Source organism: Amia ocellicauda, chromosome 13 (assembly GCF_036373705.1).
Source record: "Amia ocellicauda isolate fAmiCal2 chromosome 13, fAmiCal2.hap1, whole genome shotgun sequence".
NCBI classification, from domain to species: domain Eukaryota; kingdom Metazoa; phylum Chordata; class Actinopteri; order Amiiformes; family Amiidae; genus Amia; species Amia ocellicauda.
Window position 1 is genome coordinate 32,764,271 of NC_089862.1, and position 20,489 is coordinate 32,784,759.

The 20,489-nt window shown below is 43.6% G+C and overlaps 1 protein-coding gene across 2 annotated transcripts in view; it reads left to right on the plus strand.

Annotated features, from left to right (window-relative positions):
* Nucleotides 1-20,489, plus strand: part of LOC136766825 (glucosidase 2 subunit beta) — a 143,535-nt gene that overhangs the window by 17,662 nt on the left and 105,384 nt on the right. For both annotated transcript variants that reach the window (XM_066720647.1, XM_066720648.1), the window contains exons 7-8: nucleotides 5,372-5,447; nucleotides 15,290-15,368. In XM_066720647.1, coding sequence (XP_066576744.1) covers nucleotides 5,372-5,447; nucleotides 15,290-15,368 — 155 coding nt within the window. The remainder of the gene's footprint in view (nucleotides 1-5,371; nucleotides 5,448-15,289; nucleotides 15,369-20,489) is intronic.

Below are 20,489 nucleotides of genomic sequence, written 5' to 3' on the forward strand. Positions count from 1 at the left end.
AATAGGTTCAAAGAGAGGACCTTTACATTGAAGTGTTGGAACTACAGAAGGGAAAACTTGATCTAGAAATCAAAATGTTAAAGTTAAAAATTTGAAAATTCAAGTTAAAAGGGGAAGGAGAAAAGTATTATTGTAATTTATTAAGAGTTGTTGGTTGTTAATACAGCTTTCATTCTTTATAATAGATACTAGATAATAGATTTTAACTTATATTGTAATAGTTCACCTAAAGTATTAATACAGTTTTTTAATTCATTAAATTAAACATTTCAGTGTCAAATTAGTTGCAACTATTATTAGTTAAACTTCCATTACTTTGTAAGTATGCCCTTTACTATAAAAAATCTAAATTACCTCAGTTAAATTATGTCATTTTCTACAGCAAGAGATACCTTTTTGCCATTTAAGCCTGGTGTAGGGTAGGCTTAAATAATTACTTAAATTTAAGACCAAACTGATATTAATGATCAAAATGCAGCACAGCATCATACAAGGCCTGACTCAAACCCTATTGAGGGGAATATATATATATATATATATATATATATATATATATATATATAAACCTGCTCCAGTACCGTGAAAAAAGTTACATTGACAGTGCCATTGGGGTGGGGTCACAGAGACGCCATGGTGCCACAGCAGGGTTATATCACAAAACATAAAATAATTGAATGATATTTAAAAACAGACCATTCTGCTCAGTGTTGAAGTTGTGTGCTCATTTTAATAAGGCATGGGTGTGTCCCATAGAGCATAGGACATAGTTAGACTAAGTGCAGTGTGTAGAGAGAGCGCATGAGAGGGATTTAAACTGAGCGCTGCACACTGATAAATAAAACTGACAGCATGTGTTAATTATAAAACCTGTGTAGCATGAAAAGAAATGTGTAAATAAAAAAGCAGTAAAAGTATAGAGACCTGTTCTGCCAAAGGGGAAAAGGAGACGGGAGTGATGAAGGAAACGCAGTGATGGATGGATAACATTGGTAAATGGTTACACAGCCTTCACAGGTAATTTGTTCCCTTATACATTAAGTGTGCAGTGACACATTACAGTGTTATTAACTTAAAAGCGATGTGAGGTTCAGAGGAGCCAGAGGAACTGGCATTGGAAGAACATGTATGTATATGTTTTCATTAAACCAGAGACAGATCAACGTTTGTACAATCGAGGCATAATATGTCACACGGACTCCAAACACAGAAACTAGGGTTAAACGCCACACGGACTCCAAACACGGAAACTTGGGTTAACCGCCACACGGAAACTTGGGTTAACCGCCACATGGAAACTTGGGTTAACGCCACTGAGTGGGTGACACACACTGTGATTGAACACTGAGCTGACGGAGAACGGCTGCTGGTTGCAGTGGTCTCTGATTCTGTTTGATTAATTTCCTCTGTTCCAGTGCCTAATAACGACCGGGCCTCAGTCTTATGCCAGGTGTATGAATGCGGGATGTTGCTGCTCAATATACCTTTCGTTATTTGATGACATTTAGTCTTCCATTCTCTCATCAGCTAATTGTTCTCTCCGTCTGAGGATTAACCTTTCAGTGCTGTTGCTTCATGTTTGCCCTCGGGAGAACGAAATTGAGTTAACCTTTAGGAGAGAGAACTTAATTTCTCCAACCAAATTACATTCATTTTGAGAACATTATAATTGAATGTGCATATTTAGGATGAAGCGGATAACTAACCTTTTTCCTTTTTTTTTCTTGTTCTCTTCCGAGTTGTACACATTTAAAAATGGTGGGTTCTAAGTTTGTCTTTTTCTCTTCCCTTCCTTTCTGCAATAATTCAGTAATTTTTAAAGGTAACTAAACACTTGAAGGTGAAATTGGAGTTATAAAACACTAGCTGGCGAGGCTGCTTCCTTAGATAAATAGTTAATTCATGCCTATGGCCAAATCCCTAATATGTGAAGTTTTTACACTGGAAAAGAACTCCTAATATCCTTAAAGTGTACTTTTGACATCATTCTGTTAGATCACCTTGGCTGCGAAACCAATTTAAACTGAAATAATAAGTCACGGTAATAAAAGACGCAGATTAATGCAGGACATGCAGGTCACTAATTTCAGGAAAAATAGGACGAGGGCTTAAATTGGTTCTAATTGAACTTGGTCTTTGCTGAAACCTGATTTTGGTTTAATGTAACGGGGTCCTGGCGGCGCGAGGCGATTCATACGTGCGATATTCACGGCGTTCTCAGGCAAATTAGTTCACCGCCAGACCTTCCCCTTATTCTCTTATTCTCTGTTTTCTAATACAGTGGTTTTCAGCCAGGGTGCCGAGGGGACTTTGGGGTGCTATCGGGTGGCATTCGTTTATATGCACAATGATGTACTAAGACAACAAAAAGCTCCTGCCATTCTTGCCAGTGGCAGCGGTGATGTGTATCGCTTCGACAGACTTACTGACTTGTCCTCACCCATTGGAGGATGAGAACAAGAATTAGTACCACAGTCCCAACGTGCCAACGTGATTCAAATGATTCGCTTGATGCCCAAACCTCCCCCCGTGACAAAAGATCGCTACGGAGCAAAGGTTGATGAGAGAGAGAGTTGTACGTCTGGAGTTGACCATTTCTTGATTTAAATGCGTGATGCAAATTTAACGGACATACGCCGAAATAACCCGTCGTCTCCAATTAAGAAAGTAGTCAGATGAAAGTGTTAAGATAGATATTAGACACTAATATTCTCCATGCAGCGGATTATCTAAAGTCCACACCATCCCTTTTATTCGGTATGAGCTCAATCTGATTGGTCCGGTGTTTATATGGGGGGATTGCACTCTGATTGAGCGATTACTCGGATTATTAACGGAGTATTGGGCTCTGTGTAAACGTAGCCAGTGAAGGGTCGAGGGCGCAGGTGTGTAGGAGGGACTGTTGTGCAACGCCACTTTTTACAATAAAGACGTGATGCCTGCACAGGGTTGGGAAACACGGCTTACAGAGATGCTTTGTTCAGATCTGTACCTTTACAAGCATTTCCTCTTTAAAATGAAGGTTTCAGCCGATGCTAATTCTTGCCATTACACCAAAGGCCTATTAAATGGACAGTTGTGCTGGCAGGCCACTGTGCGTCTCGAGGTTTGTTGAATAGGGGCTCATGCAGAGGGTTTTTCTGTAGCTATGCCCCCCTATTTACATGTTGAACACGTACAGTCATCTCCTATATTTAAATGTGCTGTGCCGTGTTTGTTTCCTGAATCGCGGCGAAGTCGGAATGGAAATGATAACGCAGTTCATTTCATTATTATCAGGCAGTGGCAATTTCGCAATTATGGGTTTGTAATATCTTCGATTGCGCTTCACAGTTAGTCGTCGGGGCTTCTGGTGTTCAGTGTGTGCGATAAGAGCTGTGCGGTCCCCGATTTAGCAATACATTTGTACACACACAAGACAATGTTTATATTTGGTGTAACGTGTGTTATTCGAGCCGGACCAAGCAGGGTCTTTATTGGAATAAGACATAAATAATACTGATATGAAAGCCTTGTGTTTGGTGGAAGCACAGGATGCTTCTATAGAAGAACCTGCGGTGTTCAAAATAATTATATCTAAAACATTTTCTCTTCCTTTAACAAAGCACCAGTGACAAGTAGTAGTAAATGGAGATTGCTCCCAGATGACTGTGAATCTTTGATTATAATCATTTTGATGAGACATGCAAGGGTTGTGGATGAGACTCCTCAGGGCAGCATGCGATAAAAACATGTCCCTGCCCAAAACCCTGCTAGATCGGCAATTCATTGTAGCCCTTGCTAATTTTTTATATTTCTTAGCAGACGCCGTTTCCCAAGGTGACTTATAGCTGTTGTGGATCTAAACTGGAGAAGGCCGAGGTTATGTGCTTGTGTACGGTTTTGTGTCGCTAGAGAGAGAGGTGCGTGTGTATGTGTGCCGACAACTGCCATCCTGATCGAGATGTCTTTGCCATCACGCTTATAATAGGTGTGCTGTGGTGTTCGGCAGATTACAGGCAACAGGCGTAGAGAATGTAAGATATAGTTGGAGCTTTTTGGAAAGGATTTAAACTTTGTCATTAAAATCCTCAAGTTTAAGAGAGCTGACAAAGATGGAGATATCAGAAGTGCCGAGGCTGAAGTGAGCAGGTTGTGACTGGCTTAATTAGTGGCGGCACAGAAGGTGATGGCACCCTTATTACTGCCTGTTCTCGTCTGCCCAGTGCAGGAGATGTGCGGCTCTGAACGTTTCTTTCTTCTTCAGAGATAAGCGATTGATTCGAGTCCAGGATCTGTGACTTGTACAGTAAGACGCAATCAAGACTCAATTTTAGTCTGAGTTTCACGGAGGATAAATTAGCTCTACTCTCATGGGTTCTTCAGTCTTTTTCGTGGGTTTTATACGTGTAACTGCTGCGGTTAAAACTGCGGGGGCTTCACCGGGAAAACGACTGCCATCCCTCCAGGTGCAGACGAGGGTTCGTAAACAAGCGGCTCGATTCAAAGTTTGTGTATTTGAAAGGGTGATATTACACTGGCCTTTTACCTCGATTCCTCCATAAAACTATCATCCCCCATAGCATCCCGAGGCGAGTTGCCATGGCTCCCCGGGAGGAGGAGCGGCGCTGATGGTGTATCCATAGCTACCCTTCGGGAGGACGTGGACCGCAGTGGCACCAAAAACACGTTGTTTGGCATCCGCTTGTGTCTGGCAGGAGCAACGCTGTGATCTGAGTCCCTGCAACAAAGGGTTAATTTCGAAATGAGCTCTGCCAGAAATTACTGTAATTAACTCCTGTACGGAAAAGTAATTAGCACAGATGTGTAATTAGCATTATGTAAGATGCTCATTTTTTTCCTCCTTTTCTTCAGCGCAATGATTTTGTCCTTTAGATTTCGAATTTGCCAGATAATAAAGGGAGGGTTCAATAATGTGCTAATTATGTAGACAAATGCAGTGCACTTCAGCTGTTTACCAAAGGAAAGTCCAAGAGAACGGCGACGATGTGAAAGGAGCAGGAAGGTGAATGACCCGTCTCTGGTGAACACATAAATATCATTATATATTGGTGTAAATGTGTTCATCGTTCCTGTGTTTACCTTCCCTTCTTCTCGTTGTATCCAAAGTGACTTACATGTTTATTAAACAAACATAAGTGTCGATGATGAAGGTTAAAACATCAAAATACGTGAACAATGCAGTACCAGTGAAATGTGTCTGTGAACCTCAACGGAGAGACATGCTCGGATTCGTCGGGATAGCGTCTGTGTTTGGTCAGGGATGTTCCTCGTGGGTGTTGTGGGGTTTCTCCTGCCAACGAGTGTCTTCCTACGTGAAACCTGTAATTCACAGCAAACTAATGTTTATTTTATTGTGCACCTTTCTCTCCAGTTCCCAGGAACCCGCAAGCTGCGGCCACGTCTCCACTCAGTGTTTTCCAGGCCCTTGACGCCAACGGGGACGGCAGGTGAGAGACTGACGTGGTTCCCATTGAGCCGTGGATTCGGTTCGCTTCGTTCGGCACAGTAGCCTTCATATTCCAGTGATGTGCTTCACTGTCTCTGTCTCACTGTATATCTGTCTGTCTGTCTAGTTTCTAGGCTTTCTAAGTTTGTCTCTTACAGACTGTATGTCTCTGTCTATCTAATTTCTGGGTTGTATGTATGTATGTCTGTCTGACTGACTGCCTGTCTATCTATCTCTTTGTGTCTATCTGTCTCTGTCAGTCAGTGTCTGTCTATCCATCTCTCTCTATCTGTCTGTCTATCTTTGTGTTTGTCTGTCTCTCTGTCTCTCTCTCTCTCTCTCTCTTACTGACTGTCTGCCTATCCTTCTCTCTCTGTGTCTGTCTGTCTATTTATCTGTTTGTCTCAATCTACACACATGGCATGTCTTATTCCATACTCACGTGTGTGCTTGTGCCCTTTTCAATTCGTACAATTAATCTGTTCCATAAAAAAAACCTCTCACAGACACAGGAAAAGGCCTCCCTGCTTGGCTTTGCGTTATACGTTCTCCTAACCAAACAACCACAAACACACTTCTGTGTGATTTTTGTTTTCTTGGCTCCTCTGTGGGTGATTGATGGGTGGGATGTTGTGTGATTGCGGGTTTGGCTCACAGCAGGGTCGCTCTTGTGTGGCCGGGCTTATTAAGTGCACTGTGCACTGAGAGTGCAAAAGCAAAACAAGAAAACAGCGCAGAGTCGCCAAATTACAGCTGATGAACCGACGTCTCTGTCATTGTGGGCGATGTGCCAGGCAGGAGATAAAGGACTGAGTATCGTGTAATTAATACTGTTATTTTCCCTTGAGTTTCAGTTTAAGCAGAGAGATCTGGATTTTATTTCCTTCAGTAAACCAGAAGCGGCCATCTTCGAAATAAAAACATCTTCATTCTTCCCTGTGATTGCCCCCTCTAATATCAGTGACTTAAATATCATATCTCAGCTGAGCGCCTTCTTACTTGCAATGAAAAAGGGACTCGGATGTCATAATTGGTTTTAAAACTAGACTGAATAAAAATGGGAGAATAAACCTGGAGCACGGAGAAATAGAGAATTGCATGGAAGCTTGTTTTGATTGGCCACCAGCTCTTCTAGTGGCTGTTTTTATCATGATTATAGTTATTAACAAGACTTGGATTTTCCTCTGCCTGTTTCAGGTGTCCAGTCCGACCCGGCTCACTGTAAGCATCCAAACGTGTCTGAATCACGCAATGTCGACATTGCGGTGCTCTTTGGGTGGACTGGACCTCCGGCATTTTCACACCCTGTTATTATTATTATTATTATTGTTATTATTATTATTATTATTTATTTCTTGGCAGACGCCCTTAGCCAGGGTCGACTTACAAAATATAAGTGCAATACAAAGTGCAAAAATACAGTGCAGTTCAAGACATAAAACATTATAAATTCCAATTTACATAATACAGTGCAATTCAAATACATTTTACAAGTTACAATTTACACAAGTGAATACAATATATGAGGTCTTACATCCTGGATTGTAAAAGCTGATGAGTGCAGACAAGATGTTAGGTCACAGTCAAAGGCCATAGGGGAAATCAAAATAACAATGAGTACTAGTAACACAAGGCAAGAAGTATGATAACATTGTAAAGTGCAATCTTACAGGAGAGTAAATGACTAAATTAAAAATAGAGTCTGTGGAGGGAGCGGAGCAGTGGAGTAGCGTGTGCGAATCGGGGCATTTGTAAATACTGTAATTCAAACTGTGATTCACAAACAATCTAGTTTTTCTTTCAGTTTAGGTTTAGGTTTGTTTCACACCAGGAACATTTTGTCCAACTTGAATTTCTTTGAATGTGATTGTAGGGGGCCTTTGACACCTACGGTTTGATCCGGATTGAAATGCGTTTCACTTCGTTTGAATCTATGTGCGAGACCTCGGAGACTGACAGATCGCACCAGGAAGCGGATCAAACCAAATGGACTGTGACCCCTAGAAAGGGGTGGTCTTGGTTCATCTGAAAGTGAACTCTGTACTTTTGCAACTGTAGGTTTGGTCCACAAGTATTGTGTGAAACGACATGTTCGTCCACATGATCAATAATTGCCGATTCTAATAATGTTTGCAGGTTTGAAACCCTCGTTGACCCGATTCCCCCATATGTGCGTTGTCCCTGGGGAGAGGCTGGGCGTCTCTTGCTGACGTGTGAGACTTTTCACGCTCCTGAACAATGTTACAGAAGTCCAAGACCTTTGAAGCCGGATCTGAAATAATGTAGACCTTTTCAGCGATGACCCGATTCCGACCTGTCGGCATTCTGCATGGATTCGGCAATTAAACATTAGACTAAATGATTGGAAAGCGATATATGGATCTTTGGTGTCAGGCCTGGACCTGCTATTAGACCATTAGGTGGCTGCAGTCTTTACTCTTTCCAGCTACTTACTGTGTTTGACGTAGTTGTTGTTGTCGGTGTGGTTGTTGTTCATGGTAAATGTGGGCATTGGCTTTGGTGCGAGGTCCTTCATGGAAATTTGTAGGCGACCTTTTCAGTCCCCTAAATGAACCAGTAATCGTCTCTTATTTCGGTGTGTGAGAGACCAGGCTTGTGTGGATGAGTGATCTGAGAACACAAGCTTCATTAGCTGATAATTTATAGTGAGGGAAAAAAGTATTTGATCCCCTGCTGATTTTGTGCGTTTGCCCACTGACAAAGAAATGATCAGTCTATAATTTTAATGGTAGGTGTATTTTAACAGTGAGAGACAGAATAACAACAACAAAATCCAGAAAAACGCATTTCAAAAAAGTAATACATTGATTTGCATGTTAATGAGGGAAATAAGTATTTGACCCCTTCGACTTAGTACTTGGTGGCAAAACCCTTGTTGGCAATCACAGAGGTCAGACGTTTCTTGTAGTTGGCCACCAGGTTTGCACACATCTCAGGAGGGATTTTGTCCCACTCCTCTTTGCAGATCCTCTCCAAGTCATTAAGGTTTCGAGGCTGATGTTTGGCAACTCGAACCTTCAGCTCCCTCCACAGATTTTCTATGGGATTAAGGTCTGGAGACTGGCTAGGCCACTCCAGGACCTTAATGTGCTTTTTCTTGAGCCACTCCTTTGTTGCCTTGGCTGTGTGTTTTGGGTCATTGTCATGCTGGAATACCCATCCACGACCCATTTTCAATGCCCTGGCTGAGGGAAGGAGGTTCTCACCCAAGATTTGACGGTACATGGCCCCGTCCATCATCCCTTTGATGCGGTGCAGTTGTCCTGTCCCCTTAGCAGAAAAACACCCCCAAAGCATAATGTTTCCACCTCCATGTTTGACGGTGGGGATGGTGTTCTTGGGGTCATTCCTCCTCCTCCAAACATGGCGAGTTGAGTTGATGCCAAAGAGCTCGATTTTGGTCTCATCTGACCACAACACCCAGTTCTCCTCTGAATCATTCAGATGTTCATTGGCAAACTTCAGACGGGCCTGTACATGTGCTTTCTTGAGCAGGGGGACCTTGCGGGCGCTGCAGGATTTCAGTCCTTCACGGCGTAGTGTGTTACCAATTGTTTTCTTGGTGACTATGGTCCCAGCTGCCTTGAGATCATTAACAAGATCCTCCCGTGTAGTTCTGGGCTGATTCCTCACCGTTCTCATGATCATTGAAACTCCACGAGGTGAGATCTTGCATGGAGCCCCAGACCGAGGGAGACGGACAGTTATTTTGTGTTTCTTCCATTTGCGAATAATCACACCAACTGTTGTCACCTTCTCACCAAGCTGCTTGGCGATGGTCTTGTAGCCCATTCCAGCCTTGTGTAGGTCTACAATCTTGTCCCTGACATCCTTGGACAGCTCTTTGGTCTTGGCCATGGTGGAGAGTTTGGAATCTGATTGATTGATTGCTTCTGTGGACAGGTGTCTTTTATACAGATAACGAGCTGAGATTAGGAGCAGTCCCTTTAAGAGAGTGCTCCTAATCTCAGCTCATTACCTGTATAAAAGACACCTGGGAGCCAGAAATCTTGCTGATTGATAGGGGATCAAATACTTATTTCCCTCATTAACATGCAAATCAATTTATAACTTTTTTGAAATGCGTTTTTCTGGATTTTTTTGTTGTTATTCTGTCTCTCACTGTTAAAATACACCTACCATTAAAATTATAGGCTGATCATTTCTTTGTCAGTGGACAAACGTACAAAATCAGCAGGGGATCAAATACTTTTTTCCCCTCACTGTATTTTCTTGTCTGTGTATTGTGTTCATTTTGGCATATGCTACCTGCTTAACAATTAAATAAAACAAACAAAAATAAGAAATGCAAACACACAAACTTGAAGAACAACATTTGGGGAAGGATTAAGTCAATAAATGTCTGTATACCTCTGGTGCATCTGGCGGTTTCTGAGGGCGTGTTGTGTGCGACTTATAAGCTGTGCCGGCCATGTGGAGTGGTTGAAATGGCGTGATATGACTTTAACATGTATGAGAGCTCTGCGGGGGGGTTATCTGTTGTCAGGAGCCGTGGCTTCGCCGCTCTCCTCGACATTTGTTCTCCTCCTGGCGGGAGAATGCATTTATTTTATGTATCCTTGGTTCTGCTCTCGGCATGTTAATGCAGGTTATATAAAGGACTGTGCTCTTGCATGCAAATGGTACCGCAGGTGCTTTCAAAGCTCAGGAGGTGGACAATAGAGCAGACTTTATCCATCACACTATTACCAGTTCTTCTCTTTTAAAACAGGAAATCAAAACCTCTCCAGTTTTTTTTATTGTCTTCCTTTTTCGATGATATGATTGTATAAATACATTCTGTGTCGAGGGTAGGTTAGAAATGAACAAAGCGTTTCTCAGGCTGACATTATAGTTTACCTGCTTTGATTACACTAAACATTTACAGATGTGAATTAGTACAGTATTTCACTGAGACACAGTGTGAGGAAATATCGTTCTGATCGTGCTGTGTCGACCTCTTTCCTTGAAAACAATATCCAGTATGTCTTCCAAGGGTCTGTCTATGCAGAATTGAGTTGAGCTGAGTTGAGCAGCATTGGTTTCCCTGTGATTGCCATATGTTTGTATTGGGTGTAGACAATGTGGTTCATATCTGTACAGTTTAATTGTGGGTACATCACGCAGAGTGGAGGATCTAAGATTTCAAGGTAAATGTCAGCCGATCGTCTCCCCTTTCACAGTAAACACATTGAACAAATACTGTTTATAGCTTTATGAATGGACACGTTGTTTCTTAATATATGATACATCAAACCACTGCCTGCTTTCCTTGTTACTTGATGTGACGTTTTGTTGTTTGAATTCCAGTTTTCTCCGGGATATCATGTGCCAGAGGAGACTAACTCGTGACAACAAGTCTGATGGCTTTCAAATCCCTTCAAGGGCTGTGTTCATCAGGGATCTCACTAACGATAACGGCAGTGGTTCAACCCTAGTCCTGGGGGACCCCCTGTCATGCTGTTTTTTTTTCCAACCGAGCTCTCAGTTACTTAATTGAACCTTAATTGAAGTAACAATCTACTTAGATTTAATTGTGTAAAAGAGTTGGTTCTGTATACAATTATATAGTTTACTTAAACCCCCTACTGTTTAAAATAGTTAAAAGACTGATTTAGGAAATTATTAGTTCAATTAAGGGTTCAACTAAGTAATTGGTTGGAACAAAAACCAGCAGGGTTGGGGCTCCTCCAAGACCAGGGTTAGCGAACCATTGTGATACGGTGATATTAGTCTTGGACACATGTGCTTTGGATGATATGTTTCCTGTTTTACTGGACACAGTGTGTACAATTGTGTGCGTTTGTTTGTTTGGCTAATAAATAATGCCAGTTTGTTCTCAAGAAAAGCCTTTTCTCAAATGTGTTCTTTATCCCCACGAAGATCACATACCACCAGATATATATACCTCCTCGTCCAGCAGACGCCAGACATATCGCAAATTCCACGCGTGGCGCTTCAGCTCTGTGCATCTCGTGTTGAATAGCGCCATTCAGCTCCTAAACGGTTATTTACATTTCCTTGACACTTGCAGAAATCCCAGCGCCGCACCACCAGCGAGCCTCTTCTCCCTGCAAGGAATCGATAGCGTTCGAGCGAACTTGGCACATTCCCGGAGCCGCCTGTAAACTTAATGTGCTATAAAACATATGTGCCTATTGAGGGAAAGTGCTGCAGCAGCGTTTGTGGAGCAGCACCATTAATGTGTTCCAGAGCCCGAATCCACACTGTTCTCCCACAGACACGGGGCACGCGAGTCTCCTTCTCTCTGCTGGGTCTACACCACGACGCGGCCGGGTTATCGGCACCATACCTCACTTGAGCTTGCGTCCATTTCAATCGAGAGAGATCAGAACCGTGCCGAAGCTTCTCACGTTGCACACAAGATCATTGTTTAGTAAAATGATATATCCTCTCATTAAGAACAAACTGGATAAAGTTACCCTGAAAATACTTAAAGCAATTTTTATTTTAGGAAAGAGCATTTATCTTTAAAACCAAGACCCTTAATCAATGCAGAACAAAGGTAATATCCATGCAACACTTCACACCCCCAGACAGTATTATTAGCTGTAATAGAAGCATTTACCAAAAACATGTTTAAACATTGTAAATGTCCCATCCTGTCCCCATATCGCTGCACTACTTTGAAATTACTGGTCCAGAGGGAATAGAGACCCCTAGTGGTGGACCAGCATAAGAACATAAGAAAGTGTCCAATCGAGAGGAGGCCATTCGCCCCATCGTGCTCGTTTGGTGTCCATTAATAACTAAGTGATCAAGGATCCTATCCAGTCTGTTTTTGAATGTTCCCAAATTGTCTCTTCAGCCACATCGCTGGGGAGTTTGTTCAGATTGTGACTCTCTGTGTGAAGAAGTGTCTCCTGTTTTCTGTTCCCCCGTCTGTGTGTCCCTGCAGATTTGCCTCCAGCCACTGTCTTCCTCTGAGGTCTCCCATCAGTCCCTGCTCCAGCCCAGGGAGTCGGTCACGTGACTTCATGGGCCTGCTGTACAGGATATATTGATTATTTATTTGTGTATTTATCGATGCACACTTTTCAGTTTCGGTTTCTCGGTTGCTCCAAACATTCCTTGGGCCCGGCATCAGTTTAATATACTTTGCTACAGTCGTTTATGAGGTCACTTAAGGATCTCGATCACAGCACAGAGGGGTAATAAAGCGCCGCACAATAACTGTGTGGGAGACTCTCATATCGACGAGGCCTGCACTCACTTCCCTTCACAGAAACCAATATCATACCCTGGGTGGGTGTGTGGCCCTGCAGGGACTGTAATTGTGCTTTACTTTGGACTCTGTCAGCCTGGTTCCCTTTGCACTTTGAGTCACTTGCGCTGAAGGAACCGGTCAGGATTTTGGAGGTTTTGTGTTGGCCGTGGGCTCCGCTCTGTGCTCTGAGGGAGGATGCTGTGGCTTTAGTGAGGCTGCATTGTTTACCGGGCCTGGAGCTGGTGTGGGAAGGCCATTAGCATCCGATTATGGAGAGTGAAGTGGAGGCAAATTATTTGTCAAGGGGTATTTGCTTAGCTGTATGCTTTTGCAGGCCAGGGCTACACAACGGTCGGCACTGCTTGTAGTGTGAGCAGGAGTTAAGTCTCTTCTCACAGGGCTGTGAGTTTGCAAATAAGACACTGGGACAGTTTCTAAATGAGGACCGAGTAGCTGATACTTCAGAGTAAATGTGTTTTTAAATGGCCGGAGTTTCCTGAGCAGTGCAGGAGTGAAGCGTAGAGATGGGAGAGTAGCAGGGATAGAGACTGGCAGCCTTGGCATTTTTACATCTGCACTCTGTGTGTGTTTGCCGTCTGTCTGCAGTGTGTGTTGTTGCCATTTGTCCTTGCTGGCATCATCCTGATCTGGAGAGAGACCTCGAGGAGGTCGTGTTAGATCCCGGTAGTCAAGGGCTGAAGCTCTCTAACTGTCTTTCTTTGCTATGTCTCGATCCAGGGAAGTGTACAGGTTGTGTGGTCGTGTTTTGCATGGTCCTTGCCTGCGTACCGACTTCGACACAGCTCCCACTCTGTTCTGCGATGCCCCCCGCCCCCCTGATCCCCCTTGGTAGTCTGCTGTCATTCTTATGGGAAACAATAAAAACAACAACAGTTGAGCTGCGTAATTTAAGGGCCATTTGCTCTTTTTTCTGTTTGTTGATCTTGTCCACAAACAGTTGGTTATTTAGGTCGGTGCGATCTTCTCTCTGACCAAGACACATTTTTTGTCGACGGACGACATAAAAAGTTTAATAAGTGCCACCGATGTTGCGATAATAACGGCTGCCACAGCCGTAGAGAGACTTTTAATTGAAACAGATGTATCTCGTCTTCCACACTTTCCCTCGCAGCCTGGCTGAGCAGAGCCATTTTGTAGCTAATGAGCAGCGAGTGTGTGTCTTTAAAGTTTCCAGGACTTTTCTGCTTTGAAAAGCCCTTGAACGCTGGCATTTCTCCCTGCGAAGGTCGTTAACACTTCCCTTGACATTTCAGAGCCGGTTTTATTGCTTCTGCCGGTAAACGCCGGGTCTGCCTCGGCGAATCCGCGGTGCCTCCCGCTGACGACACCTCGTTTGCACTCAATTTAAATATTTATTATCTCTCGATGCTGTTTGCGGAAGATAAGGCCCAATAAGAGGGAAACTGACTTTCTGAGGGTTTGTTTAGGTGCACGAGGGTAATAGCATGAGAAAAATAAAAAATACATGCTCTGTTTAAATATGCATCTAAAATTAAGAGAAGTGAATATTTTATGGCGACAATGTTTTATTTGCATTCTGTTCTGCGGGGGGGGTGAGGAGAGGTTATCTGGTTGGGTTTAATGCATTCATAAATACAGTATTCACACGGAATAGCAGATTTATTCACTCATTCACTCACTCACTCACTTGTGAGAGTGTAGATTCTGCACCACACCTATGGGAAGTACGGCTGGATGACACGCGTCTCACCGCGCCACCCTTGGGACTTTCCACTCTGCATAAACACATTTGGCCCTTTGATTGAGTGCAATTATGAGGCGAGCCTCCTCCTCAGATTGAGATCTCGCTCCTCTGTTCATCAGAAGATCGCTCCAGGCAGCGGTTCAGTCTACGGCCTACTGTTGCAGCTGCACTGACAGGAATATTGCATTTTCCCCAGATTGATATTGATATGGATTTTTTGTTAGCGGGGCCAGTTGTCAGGAGAACATGACGAGATCTCTGGCTGCTTTGAGGCGGCTCTGTCTGTGTGGGTGTGTCTTTGCATCTGTGCCAGGTTGTGTGTCTGTGTGTGTGTGTGTGCACGTCTGTGCGTGATTGAGAGTGTGTACATGTGTGTGTGTTTCTCTTTGTGTCTGTGCATGATTGTGTCCGTGTCTGTTTATGTCATTGCGTCTGTGCGTGATTCTATGTGTTTTTATGTGGGTCTTTGCATCTGTGCATGTTTGTATTTGTGTGGGGGTGTAGGTGTGTGTGTGTGTGTGTGTGTGTATGTGTCTTTGCATCTGTGTGTATATAAAAGTGTAGAAAGTGTGTGTGTGTGCGTCTGTACGTGATTGTGTTTGTGTGTCCGTGTGTGTGTCTGTTTTGTCTTGGCATCTGTGCGTGATTGTGTCCGTGTCCGTGTGTATCAGGGCTCCATTGTGTATAAAAAGTGCCTGTTGTGGTGATGTCAGCCCAAAGACTTTTCATTCTCCAGTGTCGGAGGATTGTTGCTCTGTTGGTGGGATGTGTATCCATTTGTATCCATGCACAAGGTTTCCATCGACTATTACTGTTACCTGACTCCATGAAAAGGCTAACAAAGTGTCATTGTATTTATTTCCTGTAGTCTAACCGCTGAAGAGGTCCAGGCTGGCGTCGCCATCCTAGAAGACAAGACACGGAGTTTAACACACGCAGAGGCCATAGTAAGTGAAATCTGTCTTGAATGGGATGAATTGAAGCCGGGGAGGAGATAGCTTGACTTGAACCGTCTCGGTCTGCTACCCTTGGGGGCTCTGCTCAGGTCAGAGGTCTCGGCACCCCCATGGCTTCATCACACAAACCAAGCCCTACGACGTTGTCTCTGCCCGGTCGATGTGCTCAGAAGAGTCGTTTCGGGTCTCTGTGTCGGTGTCCAAAGGTTTTGGCGTGGCTTTACCGCACAGCTCTCAGTCCCACAGACCGATACCGCACACATCCAGTTCCACACCAAAGACTTATTCTCAAATTGGAAGCTGTAGGCATTCAGGGTAATGTAAGTAGATGGATTATGAACTGGTTGATGTATAGGAAACAGAGGGTGTCGATTAGAGGAGTTGCTTCTCACTGGAGTGAGGTTGTTAGTGGAGTTCCACAGGGATCAGTACTAGGGCCTTTGCTTTTTCTAATCTATATTAGTGATCTGGACTCTGGGATAGTTAGCAAACTTGTCAAATTTGCAGATGATACTAAAATAGGTGGCTCAGCAGATACAATCTCGGCAGCACAGGCTATTCAAATAATATTCAGTTGTGGGCGACACCTGGCAGATGAAATTCAATGTGGACAAGTGCAAGATATTACACGCAGGTAACAAAAATGTCCACTATAATTACACTATGGGAGGAACAGAACTGGATGAAGTAACGCATGAGAAAGACCTAGGAGTCTATGTGGACTCCTCACTTTCTCCATCCAAACAATGTGGGGAAGCAATAAAAAGGCAAACATAATGCTCGGGTATATTGTCAAAAGTGTAGAATTGAGAACAAGGGCAGTGATGTTAATGTTTAGTTGTATGTTAGGATCCTTGCATCACTTAGTTATTAATGAACACCAAGCGAGCACGATGGGGCAAATGGCCTCCTCTCGATTGGACACTTTCTTATGTTCTTATGAGGGATAGAGAAACACGAGCAGGGGATAGTAGGAAGTGACTCAGTAATTAAAAAAGTGATTAAGCAACTAATTAAACAATAAATGAGTCAAGTGAACACACAAGTACATCATTAAGTAATTAAAGTGAAGTAGATGGAGGAAACAAAGGAAATTTATCTGGGTGTATTCTTGGGAGGGCAGTGAATCTGAGGACTGAGAGAGGAGAGAAGTACTGTAGTTTTCCCAGGATGAGATGCTACTTTATATCTATATAAGTTGTGTATATATTTATAAGTCACCCTTTACTATTTGTGTCCATATTATTTTATACCTGTTCTTCGAGTTTGTTCTGCTCTTTTTTTTATTGTCATTCCTCAGCGCGATTTTTACGCCTTTTCATTAGTCGTCCCCAGAAGCAGCTCTGGCCGCCGCAGAGAAGTTAGTTTCCACTCCGGTGGGTGAGAAGATACAGCCGCCTGGAAGTGCCTCGATAAAACACATTCATGACCACAGGAGTTGCTGCCAGTAAAATCAAACCGAGCCGCAGTTATTAAATCTGGATCTGTGACTCCCCCCCTTCTTCCTACCCAGCTCGGACAAAATTAAGAACTAAGAGCCACACAAGTTCTCTCCCGCATAATTAGCCTGTTATCTGGAGGTTTTTCACAAGTTATAAATACAAGAGCACGAACTGTCTAATTTTAGTGGCATCTGCAAACCAAGACCAACACCAAAACGTATATTTTAATGCTGTTAATTACGTACAACATGGAAAATGTGAAAAAAAGACATCTTCTATATAAAATAAGTACTTTTTCTTAACCATGTTTCCACAACATCTGTGCATTGAAGAATAGTACGTTGTATAACATCTGATGCCCCGCTCCCTGAACAGATGCCCTGCCCCCTGCACTTTTCTTTCGACCTAGACAGGTGTTTAGAGGCATATTGTCAATGAAAGGTCCTCAAAAACTGCCAGATTTTCTTCACCAAATTCCCTCTGTGGCTTGGTTCAAGTTCACTCACTTTTAAAAGTCTTCTAATGTGTGAGATTCATCGAGCAGAACATTCCCATGCATTTGAAACACAGCGTACCAGCGCTTCCCCTGTTTGGTCCCTGTAATGTATATTTTAACAGTTTGGAAACATCGGCATCATTGTTACCCCTTCGTTATTGTCGTCCCTTTGCTTGCAGTCGAATGATGTTGACTCTCTTTCATCCGCCAGGCGCGATCGCGCTTGTCTCTACCTAAGCATTAAAAATAACTGCTCCGTTTTACAGGCCTGCACTCGTTAAATTATGCATCTTCTGTTTTCTAAGACATATCGCTACATACCTCCGAAATGATTGGCAGCCTTGATGCAGATGAGCAGAAAAGGCTGTGTGAAGTAAAATACACAGGTAATGAGCTATATTGTAGTTCAACATTCAAGGGAATCAGCCCAAATTACACATTTCTCAAATTATTTATTTATTTCCCAATAAATTAAGTGTCACGTTGATTGGCGCCCTTGTCCTCATTTTAACTCCTTGCGAGGATCGCGGCGCTGAGTGTTTATGAGATTGAAGAACACATGGGACGGGATCTCGGACCTCTCCTCCGCACGGACTGGCTCCTTTCCCTGATAAATCTCTTGCACTTCCTGTGTAAAACAAAAGGAAAGCGACCCCAGCTGTCCGCCCTGTGGGAAAACAGAGAATATGAGCCCGACCGTTTATTTCCAGATACACTAGCAGAGGGGGACTTATCAAACAGACTGGATTCGTTGTCCCTAAAATAGCAAGAGCAGGGTCTGAAAGGGGCCTCTGACAGATTAAGTTTGTAAAATAATTGAAATCGCCAGGGCTTCGTATTGTGAAGTGCGTCGAGGAAGACACCTGACAGCCCCAGCCCCCCTCAAAGGCAAGTCTCGTCTTTTTCTTTCCTGTTTTGTCACTTCCTAATAGCGGCTCCCGCCCGTGTGGTGACAGCGTTTGTGCAGACTGAAATGCCGGCGCTGCTCAGATGTAAATAAAGACGGGCCGGCATCTGTCAAATCCTCCTCGTGTCCCTGGCACCGTCTCTGCCTTCCTGCTTTCGTTTAAGGACGAGGCCCCACTGCCATCTGGTTAATTTAACTGACATTTAGCTCAATCGTATGATTCCTCAGAGGACTCTCTCCTTTAGTTTATAACTATTTGTTTACATTGTAAATCCACGAACGTAGCCTCAGAAGACAGCGTGAAACGTCCGGTGCTCCCTTTGCTCATTTCAACACTAACATGCGTTTGTGGTTGTTTTAGTAACCAGGTGTTTCAGATGTTGACGCCAGGCATCTTTCAGTGGGATCAGGGAGGCGATCGATGCAAAATGATGTGACTGTAAAGGGCAGAGTTTGAGGAAATGGAGATGATTCTGTCCCCTTTCTGACCTAATTTTAAACCCCATCTTCCCGGCAGCTGCTTTCTTCCACCTGTTAATACAGTTCCTTGGTCGTCTCCTCCCCGGGGCACCGTTCCAGTGTTACACCACGACGGTGATTGTTATTCTTATAAAAATATATACCTTGGAGAACCCAGGACCGGCTCATACAGCTTGTGTCTTACGTGTCAAACAACCAAGACTGTCCTTTTCGCTCCTCCAGAGTTATTCACAGTAACAGTTCCAGCTCTGAACAGAAGATGGTAGCAATCTCTAAGCACAGCTGGACTCGAGTCAAGTCTCCCTCACAAAGCGGCTCGACTCTGCGTTACTGTGCCTCCGCTCTGCCTCGGAGTTGCTCCGTTCAATCTTTGTTTAGGAAGTGACGATCGGTATGTCAGGCATTCTGTAAATGTTTCATCTGACCTAGAAGACAAAACAATATGGCTAATACAATAAAAAAAGATAAAAAGCTAATTGCAGAGTTATTTATTGAGGAAATCTCTTTCTGGCCACTTCATAAAATAATTTTATATACAATTTATCACTTCCTGACTAGCTTTCTATCTTCCCCCTTTTTAAAAAGGCATTGTTAATGTTTATCTTTTGGCAAAATCTCCAGTTATATAAATTATAGTTTGTTTTCTGCAGAAATATCATCAGCATTAGTCCTCAGCACTCAAAATTCCCTCCGAGCATTTTTGACCAGTGAAAGACATCTAATGAAATAAAACGCACAGATGCTCAGCGCAGTGTTGCCTCAGCTAGTATGAGCAGCACAGTAGTAGCAATGGAGGTGACTTTTAGCAGGGGGTGTGTTTGACTTGTTTTATTCTCTCTCTGCTCCTGGTCTGTCACTGAAACTCAACTTCAGCGTCTCCTCTGAACGCCTGTTTTCTGCCGGCAAATGAATCAAGGTCGAATTAGGTAACACAATAAAAAAAAAAAAACATCACCCAACTTCCAGCCGAACACCGTCCTGACGGAGCAGACTTCTCCCACAGCCTCAGCCTTGTGCCTCAGAGGACAGTGCTGAGTGGTTTTCATATTGAGAAATTTCTGCAATGCCGAATCATAAGTCAAGTTGATTTGTTTGACTAGAGATATACTGAAGTATTGTGGCTCTCGCAGCAGTCCTGAATCAGCGGCACACAATTTGAGTGTCAACGATGAAACATTACATAGTTTTTTGACGTTAAGTATTCGGTACTTAACTTTTTGTGAGCTTAAAAATACATTAATACTATTTGCTGTTAATGGAGTGCTTTCAAAAGTCTTGCTGAATGCTACAAAACCCTGTGAGATTCCCGGTGCAAACCTGGAGAAGCAGAAAGTGCACAAATACTACTACTACTACTATTACTACTGATATCTTGTCAAATCTCTTGTGTGTGTCTGACACATTGGGAAGACTGATTTCCTGCACACAGAAGGGATTCTTGGCTGTTTTCCTTTGTTTTCTTTCTTGCTGCCTTTCCAAGCAGTATCACAGGATATAATGTAGCAGAAACAAACCCAGCAGCGTCCAGGGATGTCCAGGTGTGTCCGGGACAAGAGTGCTGCCCAGTGCTGCGGCTCGGGGCGTGTCGAGGCTGACACTCAGCTCCCCGGAGGGCTGGCCGAAGGCAAGACATCCAGCCACCGACAGAGCCGTTTTACTTCTCTGTGTGAGAGGCCGAGGCGGTGCTCCAGAGCGGAGACGGAGCGACCATCGTGTCAGTGTCGGAGTCGGGTGCCCTCCTCCCCTCCGAGCGGCTGCCAGGCGGGTTTAACCGGGAGCCCTTCCCA